Source organism: Physcomitrium patens, chromosome 5 (genome assembly GCF_059467195.1).
Source record: "Physcomitrium patens ecotype Gransden chromosome 5, ASM5946719v1, whole genome shotgun sequence".
Classification (NCBI taxonomy): domain Eukaryota; kingdom Viridiplantae; phylum Streptophyta; class Bryopsida; order Funariales; family Funariaceae; genus Physcomitrium; species Physcomitrium patens.
Genome location: NC_143414.1, coordinates 9610669 through 9625193, shown reverse-complemented (window position 1 = coordinate 9625193; position 14525 = coordinate 9610669). Strand labels below are relative to the sequence as shown.

The window sequence follows — 14525 nt, the reverse complement described above, 5'->3', positions numbered from 1 at the left end:
TAGAGATTTATATAAAAAAAATTACTTGATTGTAATAATCCTTAAAATTTTAATCTTATTTCATTTAACTTTTCAAGTATAGTGATCTTTACATCCTTTGTAATTATAGTAGCAAGAATTTAGAAGCTACATGTAAAATTCATGTGTTTGAACTTATTTCTTTTGATTACATAATTTCTTGATATAAACATTAGATCTCATTATTAACTTATTCTAAGGGCATAGCAATTATTCTTCCATTATTAACATTGCTAATGTGTGATATTTTTGCTTTAAAAAATATTAAAAAAACATGAATAGATCTAAAATAGTTGCAAAATATTTTCTCACTTTTACCAAATAAAGTCTTTAGAGTTTTTTGTCTTTTTACCTAAATAATAGACAATAATAAAAATCATACAAGTCAAATTAGAGGAAGATAGTTTGCAATCTCTAATACCAAATATAAAAAAACATAATTATGACATAGAAAAGAATTAAAATGGCTATTGCCAAATACAAAGAGACTAGAGAGTCTTAGCCCAAGACTAAAATACAAGAAACATATTGACAAGATTGAAGATTGAATCAATCTTGTATCTGTTTGTATTAGCTATGAAAAAGGTCTTATAGAAAGTTCTAGAGATAGAAAATCTTCTAACCTAAGCATATCTAGGAATCTTCTTGAAAGAATTTAGGCACGACACCAATCAACACTCAAGCAGATTAGGAGCTTTTTATTATACTAAACTATTAGTTTTACTCTCTTCAAATTTTGTGTGGTTATTGTCAACTAGTAGATTGAGAAGTAAGAAAATTTTAAATTGAGATTAATAATAAATTTAATAATTTTTGAGGTTTTAAATTTTTGTAAAGTTTATGTAGGATTTGGTTAGAATTTGTTAGGATTTATTTAAGACTTCTTTACAATTTTGATTAATATTTATTAGAATTTTTTAAAGTTTTGGTAAAAATTTGATTAAAATCTAATTAAGATTTAATTAGAGTTTACTTAGAATTTCTTTAGAGCTAGTTAGACTATGGTTAGAATTTTTTTAAGGTTTTTTTTATGATTTTTCTATGATTTCTTTAGGATTAATTAGTATTTCTTCAAAGTTTATTTAGCATTACTTTAAGTTGGTTGGAATTTCTTTGGGATATAATTATGGCTGTTAAATATGTTTTAAGGTTCATTTGAAATTTATTAGAGTATAATAAAATACTTTTATTATTTTTTTAAAGTTGATAAGGTATATTTTGTATATTTAGAAGTTTACTTAGGTTGTTTAAGATTACCATAAAGATGTTTTAAATTAATTTATATATTATTTTTGGATTGTAAATCCAACTTCAAGGTAAGATGAAACCCTTTTACAAACCAGATATCCAATGCATTTGTAGGTTGATTTTCACATAATACAACAATGTTCCTCTTGAATGTCTTTCTTTGATGCAAGATTGTTGTTGATTCAAAAGTAACCAATATCCACATGCAGATGGTATAATAGTAGTACACAAATTGGCCCCCTTCCCATTTGTATTTTATTCTTTTGTTACCAATTTTGTAATTTTGATCTTTATTAAGAATCCTTGCATTAAACAATTTGAATTTTTGGTAGTATAATGTTCTAAATTGGGGATTAAATCAAAAAGAGAGCTTGGCAAAATAAGACAAAGTCAAATATAATTACTTTAGCCATGCAAAAAAAATAGATGGGCAACTAGTAATACAACTCTACTCAACACTCTAGCTCCCTACCTTCAAGAATGATTTTATATCCTTGCCACATATATTCTTTCTTCATGGAAATTACACATGCCAATTTACATATGGCTGTAGCTTTTTCAAATGAAAATCCTTTAATCTGTTCTTTTAGTTTGCAGCCCTTAATACATAGATTGGCACTCAAACTATATCACAAGAATGAATTGTCATTCTTTGCAGAAATGACAGCTGGATACGGTACAGAAATGTCAGCCGTGCTAGCCGCTGAGCTATTAATAATGCAACACAAGAAAATTGAAAAAATTTACCTTTACAACTTATGCACAGAATCGATCACAGACGCGTTGATACCGGGCATCTATGCCAGCAGCATTAATTAAGAAACATCTGCTTAAGATAGCTATCTATACTAAGAAGCTAGCTGTCCTGGATATAAAATACAATCTGAATTTACCAATGATCATAAGCAACATATCGTTAATCACCCCTGTAACACTTCTAAGAGTGTATATCTATTACAATCCAACATTAGACGCTATTGTTAAGCTTCATATCATCTTCCTGACCCCGGTCCTACGTGCATGTGATGCCAACAACAACTTTCAGAAGATCCAGTCCTTGCCTTGCTTTAGTTAAATCAGGAACATCGCCCATGTAAGGAAGCTCCATACCTACGATCTGAGTGAGAATTTCCACTTCCTTCCACAAAGAGCATTGCGGTGGAATTTCTTGCCCAATTATCCTTTGAATGGTGATGATCTCCTCACGAATCTGACGAACAATATCAGCGGATGAAGCTGCAATCGGTGAGAACCTTGCTGAGGAGGCCACTGAAGTATGCAAAGTTGTTTTATCTCTTTCCTTCCATGACTTTAAAAGGCCCTCAAACTCACCCATGCAGGGTTCACCACTATCTGCAACAGAAGTTGAGTATGATCGGCCAGGCTTCGCTGAGCTCTTCTTTCCGTCACCGCCTTCACTACTCTCAGACCATCGTTTGTATTTCATTTTCTTGTGAATCCGGTGCTTCTCTTGATGTGAGGAGGGTGGCAACTCTTGCACCCAAGTATAAGTTCCTAAACAATCAGGTGCAGAGTGTCGGTGAGTCGGATGACCCCTCCCTAAGCGTGACCTAAAGAGAATATCCGTTGCTTCAAAGCCTCTCCTTCTGTGTGGTGATAATGGTGCTCCGAATTCAATTTCCTCATTCTCGAAGCTTAGGCGTCTCTGAGCTCGAGCGGCACTCAAAAAGTCAACACTTTCCTGGAATTTTTCATCACGCGAAGACTCTTCATCATGTGCTACGTTCAATGATCTCAAAGTTGGGAAATCTTGTTCGGGACCTTCAACAGCCTCATTCTTCTTCTCAGCTCCCTCGACACCTTCATCAATGGGCTGAGTTCTCTCCACATGGGCGTCCTTCTCTTGCACCTCCTGAACAATTTGAGATTTCTCCGCACCCAACAGTCCTCTGTGCTCTAATTCACCAGGAGCTGGATTCTCCTCAGATATTGTCATTTCCTTTTCTTCCGATCGGAGTTCCAATTCAACCAAGGGAAACCCAGCCTTCTCCAGCACAACTGAAACATCCTCTGCTTCTGGGGCCGTCACACAATCGTAGGTAAGCACCTCAGATTCTGGAGCTTCACAATCTTCATTGAGGACTTCCTCACACTTCGATGCAGCCACTTGTGGCTTCGTCTCGTGCCCCTCCACTGGTAGGGTCTCAGACTCTTCAACCTTATCAGCTTCGTTACCCCCAACGTGAACAGGCTCCTCCACCAATTTAGTCTTCTCCCCAGCATCAGTAGCCTTGGCCTTCAGAGCAGGGGCAACCTCAATACCTTCAGCAGCAATCGGTGCTCCCTTCTCCTGTATAAGTGGGGCCTCTTCTGCAGCAACAACCACTGACGCAGCATGGTGATCAGCATCTACTCCCATGGTCAACTTGGACCCAATAAGGGGTAGCTCAAGGGTTGAAGCTACAGCTTCAGTAATGGGGATATCTTGCTCCTGAGCCTTCTCAGTGGAAGCAGACTGGACAACAGCAGCGTCTACCATGATGGAGACATCCGCAACAGAACTGGCCAACATCACAGTATCGGAATCCTTGGAAAAAAACTGTTGCTTCAACGTAGGGACACAGGACTCCAATGAAAGAGCACCAGCTTTTTCGTGAACAACTTGTGAATCCACCTCTTCCACCGATGTAGGTGACGGGAGTTCAACCTCATTTTCCTCAAAAAATTGGACCTCCTTTTTCATGATCTTAGGTGAGTCTTTCATCACTTTAGGCACAACGATCAACACCTCTTCAGCCACTGGATTTAGTATTTCCACCACTTCGAGAGCAGACACATGCGATTCTGCTTCCTTCTCTTCTTGCTCATTTTCAGATCGAGCGAACACTTCTGAGGCAGATTCGTGAACGTCGAAGTCTTCTTCAATTACATTAATCTCATTAACTTGCTGAACCGCTTGTTTCGATGGCAACCCGTGTTCTAGATTCCCGAACTTTTCGTCAGAGAGTGAAGACTGAGTAGGAGCCAAAGCCTGACAAGGTTCCTCGTTTGCTGTTTTATTTACAGTAAAATGCTCCTGCTCTTTACTTGGAACTGTTGTCTGGTCAACAAGATGACCTTTTGTCTTCGCAGCTACCTTGTTCTCAACAGAGTGCTCTAATCCCCCAGAATCTACCAAGTTCTCAGAGCTAGACTGAAATTCAGTCGTCCATTCCCTCGGTTCATCAGGCTCTAAATTTTGTTGTCCAGCAACAAGCACCGGATGATCAACACCAGACTGAACTTCGTCGAGTTTACCCAAGTCTACATTGATCTCCTCCAAGTCCTTTTCCTTGCCCTGTGCTTTCAAATATTTAGCAGGATGACCTTCATCCTTTCTCTCTTCAGTTGCTTCCGTACTCGATAAACCTATTGGTTCACTTGAAGCTGTTGAGTCCTCACTAGTCGTTCGATCATCATAAGAACTTTCCTCCAGTAGCTCGGAACCCAAAGCAACCTTCTGTTCAGGGGTATTATCTACTATAGCTGGAAAATCCTCAACAAGTTCAAACCTTGGCCTATCGAAGTCCAATGTAGAGATATCCACAGCCTCAGTCTCTCCCATAACTCCAAGATATCCCTTTCCTTCAGATGCAGGTGCGACCACAGCTGAGGGAAGATCATCGACCTTTTCTTGCACAACTGGGACCTCCTCCTCACCAAAAACTTCAGGTGCTGCAGGTCCAGCCCTTCCCTCTTTAGACAAATCGGACTCAATAAGTGAGTAAGTCTTCGAAGATCCGGCCTCCTCAGCAGGAGCCTCAACCTCCTCTTCCACCATTAGAACATCAGGCACCTCAACCTTTCCAACATTAGAATCTCCAAAGAGATCAACGACCTCGATTGGAGAGACCTCCTCGTCTACAGCAGCCTCTGCAATGGTAGGAACACCTGCGAAAGGAGAGGACAACACCACAGGCTCAGAATCCACCAGTGAAGTTTTTTGTTTCATGTATGTGTCAGTCTCAGTATCATTCTCTGCAGCTACCACTAGAGCTTCCTTCTCTTCCAATAAGGGTTCTGGTAAATCCGACGGAAATTCAGTATTATCTTGTACAGCTGGGACCTTCCTCTTGACAAAAAACTCAGGTGCAGCTAGCCCAGCCTCTGCCTCTTTGATAAGCTCCATCTCCATAGCACCAGTCTCAGCGACAGACTTAACTTCCTCTTCCATCACTGGAGCCTCTGGCTTCTCAACCTGCTCAGGCAACGGCTCCTCCATTGGAGCACCCTTAACATCCTTCACTTCAGTCACTAAGGGTCCTCCTATATCAACCCCTTTCAAATCAAATTCCTCCACTGAGGACCCAGCCTCACTTGGGATATCATCCTTCACTGCAGCGGTCTCTGCAATGGCAGGAACACTCAAAACAGGGGAGAGCAACTCCACATATTCATCATCTACTGGGGAAGATTGCTGTTCAAAACTTGAAACTTCGAACTCCAACGAAGAGGCACCAACAGCTTCTTTCTGAACCACTGGTGTATCTGCCTTTCCCACTATGGATATTAGTACATCAGACGAAGGTTCAAATTTACTCTCGAACTCCTTCGTCACGTCGGGCTCAGCAATGAGTGCATCATTCTCTGGAGTCCCAGCATCTTGAACGGGGGCTTCGGGTTCCTTTTCCATCACTGACGCCTCAATCATCTGAGACTTGTCAGACTCTTCTATAGCAACCTCAGCGGGGACAACGTCATGCACAGGGGCGATTTCTGTTATAGCTGGAACATCTTCGGCGGAGGAAGCCAGCTCCACTGGTTCAGACTCCACCAACAGAGATTGATGTGGTATCATAGATTGTATTGCGGATTCCATTCCAGGGTCTCCCTCAGCAGGTGTCTCTCTACCAACTGCTGGGGCTTCCTTTACTTCCGATTCGGAATCTGGTACTGTCAATGGCAGAACTTCTTTCTCGACTACAACTGGGACCTCTGTATGTCTATCCTCTTCTTCCGTAGTCACTTCAGACTTAGCAATGAGAGAGTCAGTCTCTAAAGACCTAGCCTCCTGAACGGAAGCTTCAACCTCCTTCACTTGCATCATCAGGGCTTCTGGCACCTCAACCTTCTCTATATCAGACTCTTCCACTGGGGTGACAAACTCCTGCATACGGGCTATCAATGAAATAGCTGGAACATCCTCAACGGAGGATACCAACTCCTTAGGCGCAGATTTCACTGAAAAAGGCTGTTCATCCATCAGTTGGTCTTCAGACTCCATTGTAAGTACAGCGACAGCCTCAAGCTCTTTCACAACTTCTGGATCTTCCTTCTCTATCAACGCAGGTGCTGACATTATTAAGGGAAATTCGACATCCTTCTCCAACACAATTGAGGCCTCCTCAGGTTTAGTTACGACCTCCTTAATCACGTCGAGCTCAGCAATGGATGCATCAATCTCTGAACTAGTCGTTTCCTCAACGAAGACTTCAATAACTTTCTCGTCCAACTCTGGGACTTCTAGCATCTCAGTTTTCTCAGGATTTACCTCTTCCAATGGGGTAACATTCTCATTGGAGGCAACTTCTTGTACAGCTACAGTCCCTGCATTGGGTATAACGTCCCCAACAGAGGAAGCCGGCTCCACCGGTTCAGATCTCACCGCCAGAGTTTGTTGCTTCATGAATGGCTCTGCAGATTCCAATCTAGGGTCGACCTTAGACTCAATCTCTTCTGCAACTCCTTGGATTTGTTCGTTTTCCCATAAGGTTTCTGATACGACCAAAGGTAGCACTTCCTTCTCCTGCACAGTTGGCGTTGCTCCGTCAACAAAAACCTCCGGTTCAGCTGGCCGAGCTTCTGCCTCCTTGGTCATGTCAGGCTTAGCAATGGCCGCGTCAGCCTCTGAAGCTGGATCCTCCTCAACGATTTCAACTTCAGAGTCACTATCCAATGTTTCCTCACAAGTACCCTCATAATCAAGGTAAGGCGTCCCAATCGAAGCCCCGCGATTCCTGTATTCTTCGGCATAGGTATCCAAATCTTCCATTCTGAGATGAGGCTTGGGAGAAGAAAACCGTTTCATGATGATTGGCAGTGGGAAGCGGCGGAAGAGAACATAATAAGCAGTGACAGCACATAGCAAAGGAACCACGAAAGCGCCACCAACCATCATGGTTACCAAGATCACAGGAGCTAGAAAAGGGAGTGATCCGAGTAAAAGTAGACATAAAAAACCACGTGTCCATGATTGAAACATGAAAGTAATAACCTTCTTAGCCAATGTACATATATGTTTGCTTCCTTCATAACTGTATTTCCACATACTATCTATGCTTGAGCGCGCCATGTCGGCCATTTCTTCTAAAAATCTCAAAAAATAATTGTCTTCAGGCACCTTTCGCCACCAAAGTCATTCGCAGCTTTAAGAGTCAAACCTTGAACCCACCTCTTAACATTTCGCATCCAAGTACAAATATGATTGGACTCCGACATAGCAGCACATCACCTATACATCCGCGGCGTGAAACTTCCACTGTCTCCGTGTAATGGAAAATCCAACTTCTCTCTCCGTAACAGGTGACACACGCAAATATGAGATCTATCCATCAAGCACATCCCACACAAAGAAAAATTACGTTTGAAAATAGTTGTCGACGGAGACTCCAAAAAAATACGTACAAGGCATTGAGCAGAAAGACCAAAAGTAATCAACAGATACAGCTAACTTTTTACTCACGTTAATATGTAGAAACAACACACCCTCGAACGACGTCAACCAGCTTACCTTCAATTTCTCTTCTCTCCGAACTAAGATTTGGGATTAGCGCTAAGTTCATTTCAGCGTCAACTTCCTAATACTTCAGCGAAATTTTCAGGATCAAAGTACTCGACTAGCTAACTCAGACCGAATTAAACTAACCCTATTCTAGCAATCCTCCCAGAAATTAAACATCAGTGGGATGGCTAACCACAGTGTTTTGAAAAAGAGAGGCCTGAGGTGGGAATGATATATTACCAGATCATTGTTGTCAAAAGTACATTCCCAAGAAGTGATAACGAACTGAAGGGAACTAGCATACGTTTCAGAGAAGAATTAAAGAAACAGCGAAGGGAAGTGTAACGTATAAGATGGTCCTGGTAACTTAACACTGTACATTGACAAAATGAGGTCTCATACATCAACGAGAAATTTGTATAAAACAACTCAGCAGCTCGTTGTAAAGATGGTGCAACAGGTAGTGGCAAAATTAAGAAGATGAAACAAATTTGGGTCCAAATAAACAAACTATGCTGCAATCAAGCTTCCAAACTTTAAAACTAGAATTTTAGTCGCAAATTACATTGAAATCTTATGTTGCGACGGAAAAGAAAACGCCATTACTTCTAGAGTAGGGAATCCGCCCAGCTTGCTCTCATCCTCAGCCAATGCCACTGAGGCTGCACCACTGGCCAATTCGGAGGAACTCGCGGGCAACTGTAGGCATATCCATACTAACGGGCTCGTTCTGTTTCTATTGCAAAAATCAAAACCAAGTATAAACGCTTGAAACGTTCAGAACTTACGGGAAACACCCTAACAATATTAGCTGACGCACATTTACATGAGCTTTCGTCCGTGCCATGACTATATCTAGCACTAACAGTCACTATCAAAAAATTCACAAATCAATTCTCATGTCTTATCGGTGTCAGAAAATGCTCCTCAGGGTTCATTCGAAATGTGAATGGAAGGCACGTAGCAAGGAGCTGGGATACGCGAACCTGCTATGAATTTGTAAAAAGAACAAACTAACAAATTGAAGAAATGGAATCGAAAGTATCGGATTGTACTGCTACTGGCGAAGTATACAACGGCTTGCTGATAGTTATAAAGCTTAAATGTGTTATAGGACGAATTGAAAGCATTAATATCTTGGCAAAACCTATTACAAAGGTGCCACAACACTTGCACCCACATATTTAGTGAAACTGAAACCAAAAGCTGTCAAAATCCTGTAATGGAGTATGCGTGTCAGCAGACATAAATTCTGTGATTGAACGCAATCGAGCGAATGTGAGTGATTTTGTGTTCATTTTGTGTGAAGAGACCTTTCCAACACCAATCTTGATTTTGCAATAATTCAGTTTCACAACGAAATAGTCCATTTCCGTGCTGTAGAATGCCTAAAGGGAATAATTAAGGAGATTCATGTAGAAAATTCCATTCAAAAGAGATGGAAGTACGCATTTCCATCGACTAACAGCTCGAATTCACAATCTTAGCAAAACACAAGACAGGTTACTCACGACCATTTAAAGAAGACAACAAACACTAAGGGAGGATCGGCACTCTGTTTCGGTCTGTTTAACCTGAGGTTTCAAGGTGCATCCAGGTCAAGTAACGACACTAACGCATTGCTAAAATGATTCCGCACTTGAATGAATTCAACATCAGAGCAATCACGAATCCTTACACACTTCTAAGTCCTCGCTAAATCATGTCCTAATGATAAATTACGAAATCTTAAATACCTCACTTAAACATCCCTGGCACCAATTTCGCCCATAACATTTCTAGTTTTCTCCAAAACCTCTGAGCGGTAGAGTAAACCATTGTTCAATTCACTATTGGCAGCCTTGATTCAAATAAAAATCCGACCACACCATAACAGTCACCGCGCACTTGCAACCGCATTTTCTCAATTCCATCTTCCTTATTGCAATGGAAAATTTGCACATTATCTCAAATTAAAACTCTCTGCACACTAATACTCACTCGATCAAAAAAAAAACTGGAAATCATCTAATCCGCCAAGAAGATCATCGCACAATAAAATTTATCAATGATGAAATCATCAAAACAGTCCGCAATAACCATTATTGAAAAGAACGGCTTCCATAACTAAGAAGCCACTCCAATTTCTTCCAGAGACGGAGTGAAACATTACAAACAAACAAACAAAAAAACTCACAGCTCCCTTGTCTCCCAAATCTTAAAAACCACAACGTACATTCGCAATACTGAACCACGAATGTTAACATCACCTAAAAAAAAATTTACAACACAACACGAAGAATTCGCCAGCACGGCAGAAATTCGCCATTCTCATCACCCTCACGCGACATCTCGCCATGTGATACCAGCTCTGTTACCTGCCATGATCCTGCCAGAGATGAAGCAACCCTCTGCCCCGCGCTCCAGTCAACCTCGCATCCATTTGAAATGACAGCGACTGAGATCACGAGGCTCTCGCGAGAAAATCTGAGCTCTCCGCAGCGCGTCTGGTGCGAGAACTTCTATCTAGTGAGATTCGTGAAAGTTCGGGTCCCGGATCGTTTCCTCGATCGGTGCCCTGCAACACTGAAAGCCTAGCGATGCGACCTCCACGATGCGCTGCGGCGAGGCCTCGCCCACTTGGCGCGGCCACCACAGCAACCCTCCGAGTTATCAGACGACATGGATGGGTTACACCCATTGAGGGGCCCCACGTCCATATGCGGACTCGAGATTGATGACGTGGAGAAATCGAAGCAGAGAAGGGCACGGATGTCTGTGTGAATAGGGTTATTTGTTGGTTGATTACTTCTTTAGGGCTCATGCAAGGCCCATTGCATGCCATTCCAGAGTGATTTGAAGAAGCCTGCTTGTTTCTGAAGTTTTCTTCTAACAATTTCAGTGATTTGGTGTACGCAAACCAAATTATTTAGAAATACAAAATTCATGTATGTTTGAGAACTACATCCAAATTAGTTCAAATATACTGTATCATTTCAGGTTGTTCTATCTATTAAATTGAATTAATTTTTTAATTTTTTAATTTTATTTAAGATGAAAATAAATGTATTGATTAAAATATGTATATAAAGATGCTTTAGGAAAGCACATTCAAAATTAGAATGAAATCGAATATAATTAAAATTATGCATATTGAAATCATGATAAGTTTTTAAAATCAGCTATTGATCATTTTTTAACAATCACTCCTGGATAAACCTCTATATCCTTTCATTATTCTATGAAAAGCAGACACAATATACACTCGTGTCCTTAAAACTATTTTACATTAATTCAAATAATTTAAAAACCAAACCCTCCATCACAAAAGTTTCAAAATAATTACACAGAGTTGACAAATACATCATTTTAACCACATTCAGAACTGCTTTTAATCTAATACAGAAGCATGTGGTATTTATGTTACTTACATCTATTTTTTTTCCTCTATAAATTTTTAATCTGTAATTGTGTTAAAATCAGAAATGATGAAAGGGAGAGGGAATGAGAAAAAAAAAGAAGAAGGTGGGGGGTTAAAAGACAAGATTTTACTTTTCCAACAATTTTCACGGTTGTGTACAATACTTCCATCTGGTTCAAGAATGCCACGTATGACCAAATCTGCCAGATAAGCATATAAGGGTCCCACCAATGCCCTTCCCATTGGAGAATTGCCACGTTGAACAGGCGCTCGCCTCTTGGTCATCGACACCTCTCAACATCCTATTGGTGGAACCAAGTACATGCATTTTGTCGTTGACTTTGACAACTAAGTCAATGAGGCTGTTTCCATTTGTCAATGGAGTTGACTTCTTTGGTAAAACTACAGTTCTCTTTGTTCCCTTGGTTCCCTTCAAGGAGGTCTTAGAATCATTCATCCTGAAAATCTTGATCTTTCTTAGAATTCCTAAATTCAGCAAATGCTAAATCCCATCAAACACAAACAATTCTAAACAATCTAAAAACAATTCTAACAAAATTCTAAAATCTAAAATCTAAAATTTCATTAATAAAATCACAAACCAAATCTTAAAAGAAAACTTAAGAAAATTATAATAAAGCCCTAAGAAAACCCTTCAAAAATCATATAAGAACCTTATCAAATTCTAAGAAAACTTTAAAAAAATTTTAAATAAATTATATAAAATCTAAATTTTAAGTATTAAATTTAGCTAGCTATAACTTTTAATTTTGTATTGATTTTTCTTTAGATTTTTTATATTACTTGGATAATAGTTCAAAATAACTTTATAAAAACAAAAAATGATCTAACTTACAAATTGACAAAAATGATTTGAGAACCATATAGATGTTGAACAATTTCTTTTTTCAATTTTTATGTCAAAGTTTTAGTGCAAAATCTCATATTTCTATCTTAGGTAATAAAGAATAATAATTATTTAATGTAGTTAATTATATTAATTAACTAAAAAATATACCAATTTATAGTAATATATGATACTAAAAATATATACCAATTATATACAAAATATATGATACTCAATATATATAATTAAATCTATTGGTTCTCAAAAAATAATTATAGATTTAGCTTAAAATTTAAAATATAGCTGATATTATAGACCTTGATTTTATTATTTAAAATGATATTAAAATATCAAAAATTAAAATTTTGATTAGCTCTAACAAAATTAAACCAAAACCAACTTCAACATACTTGATACTTCTAAAACCCTCTTCTAGTCTCCTTTCAAATTTCACTTTTTATTTGCAAAAGATCATTTTTTTTTGTATCTTAGGCTCTAATTTTGATCTTCTTTCATAAATAGTCTTTCTTGAGTATTAATTTAATATTTATAATGATAATTTATTCAAAATACTATTCTCAATTTTAATCTAAAGGTAGTTTTATTGATTTTATATCTATTCTATAATACATTTTTATATTTTTAGCCTTATAAAATAACTAAACATCATTTTATGTAAAAAAAATATATATATAATAATTATTTTATTTTATTTTGTTTTATTTATATAAAATAATTTATCAAAAACATATATATATATATATATATATATATTTATTCCAATAATTATATAGATAATATGAATAGGTAGAAGTAGATTAAAGTAGATAAATTTGATAATATCTTGTAGAAAAGCTTTCTAAAAGTTTCATAGATATAGCATTGATTATACACATATTTGTAATTGATTGATAGTTTAAAAACTTGGCCAATAAATTAGCTATGTATTGAATATTGTTGTGTAATAATATAGCCATTAGGTGAAAGTTGAAAGAAAATATTTTATTATAGATGGGCTAAAATTAAAATATTTTAGAAATTTATCTTAAAAATATAGATAACAGACAAAGAAGTAATAAAAATTAATTATTGCTATACTATCTCCTAATAAAAAAGTCTTCTATTAACTTTATAGGTGCATTAATGTCACGGACATACATATAATTACCTATATGAATAGATAAAAGTATGTAAAAGTAGATAAAAGTAGGTTAATTGTGTAATATCTTCTAGAGAAGCTTCTTAGAAGCTTCATAGACGCTGCTTTGACTTTATAGGAGTCTATAGTTGACTTTTAGGTTAGAAACTTGGTCAACAAGTTAGCCATGTGCCACACATGTTGGAAGCTTAAAGAACAAGCTAACTACGTGGTCCATCCATAGAAAACTTGCCTTGCAAGCAAAGGCATGTGGCCTAGAAAGTCAACATATATTGGAGGTCTTATAGAACATCGCCACGTGGCTTCTAGTTAGATAGTATATATAGAGGCAAGAGTGAAGCCCTCTTCACTCTTGTCAACTCCTTTCTTGCTTCTAGTCTAAGTTTCAAGGGTCTCTAGTTTTCTTGTATTTTGGCAATAGCCATTCCAGTTTCTTTCTTAATATACATATTTCTATTTTGTCCTATTTCTTTTGAGAAAAGTCTCACTTACTCTTTAGCTTTCATCGAGTTCTTGTCCTTGACAGATTGACAAGAGTACACTTACAATATCAGAGCTTTGTCTTTTCTTGATTAAGAGTGGATTACCCCTTTTTCTTGATAAGACATAAGCGCATTAGAAGTTGCGGATTACCCTCTTTTAAACTGATATTGTTCTTAGTATTTTCTTTGTTATCAATTCCTCTCTTCTATTTGTTTTGAGCGTTATTAGACATCTTCTCTTTTCTAAGTGCTACTATGGCAGAGCTTGTTGAAATGAAGAGTGCAATGGCACAGATGCAAGAGCAATTGAGGGAGTTAATGCTTGCGATGCATCAACTCAATTTACCACCACAAGGAGCAACAAGAATGGTAGGAAGTGAAGATATAGAGATGATTGGGGCTGCTTCAACATCTACACCAAACCATGTCCCTTCTCCCAGAATGGAACACCCTTCGAGTGTTAGAGAACCGAGAGTTGCCTTGCCCGAGAAGTTTGATGGTACCAGATCCAAGTTTCGAGGATTCATCAATCAGGTCCAACTAGTAATTGAACTTCAACCCCAGAGCTATCCAACTCCAGGGTCACAAGTTAGATTCATTGGTACACTCCTTTCAGGTTCAGCATTGTCATGGTTTTCATCTTTTCTTGA

The 14525-nt window shown here is 38.1% G+C and overlaps 1 protein-coding gene across 2 annotated transcripts; it reads right to left on the bottom strand.

Annotated features, from left to right (window-relative positions):
- Positions 1 to 1999: 1999 nt before the first annotated feature.
- LOC112282125 (uncharacterized) lies at positions 2000 to 10655 on the bottom strand. Of its 2 annotated transcripts, XM_090250433.1 has the most exons (3): positions 10345 to 10655; positions 9724 to 9949; positions 2000 to 7810 (listed from the first exon to the last, which is right to left on the bottom strand). In XM_090250433.1, exon 3 carries the CDS (start codon positions 7565 to 7567, stop codon positions 2279 to 2281), a length of 5289 nt encoding a protein of 1762 aa, XP_090106559.1. In that variant the 5' UTR covers positions 7568 to 7810; positions 9724 to 9949; positions 10345 to 10655; the 3' UTR covers positions 2000 to 2278. The 2 variants fall into 2 exon arrangements, with proteins under 2 accessions (XP_090106559.1, XP_024375140.1); XM_024519372.3 differs by lacking the exon at positions 9724 to 9949.
- Between the last annotated feature and the right edge of the window lie 3870 nt (positions 10656 to 14525).

Bases quoted from the DNA above. Each gene is read 5' to 3' on its own strand.
- LOC112282125 (XM_090250433.1), bottom strand. From the start codon at position 7,567: ATGGCCGACATGGCGCGCTCAAGCATAGATAGTATGTGGAAATACAGT.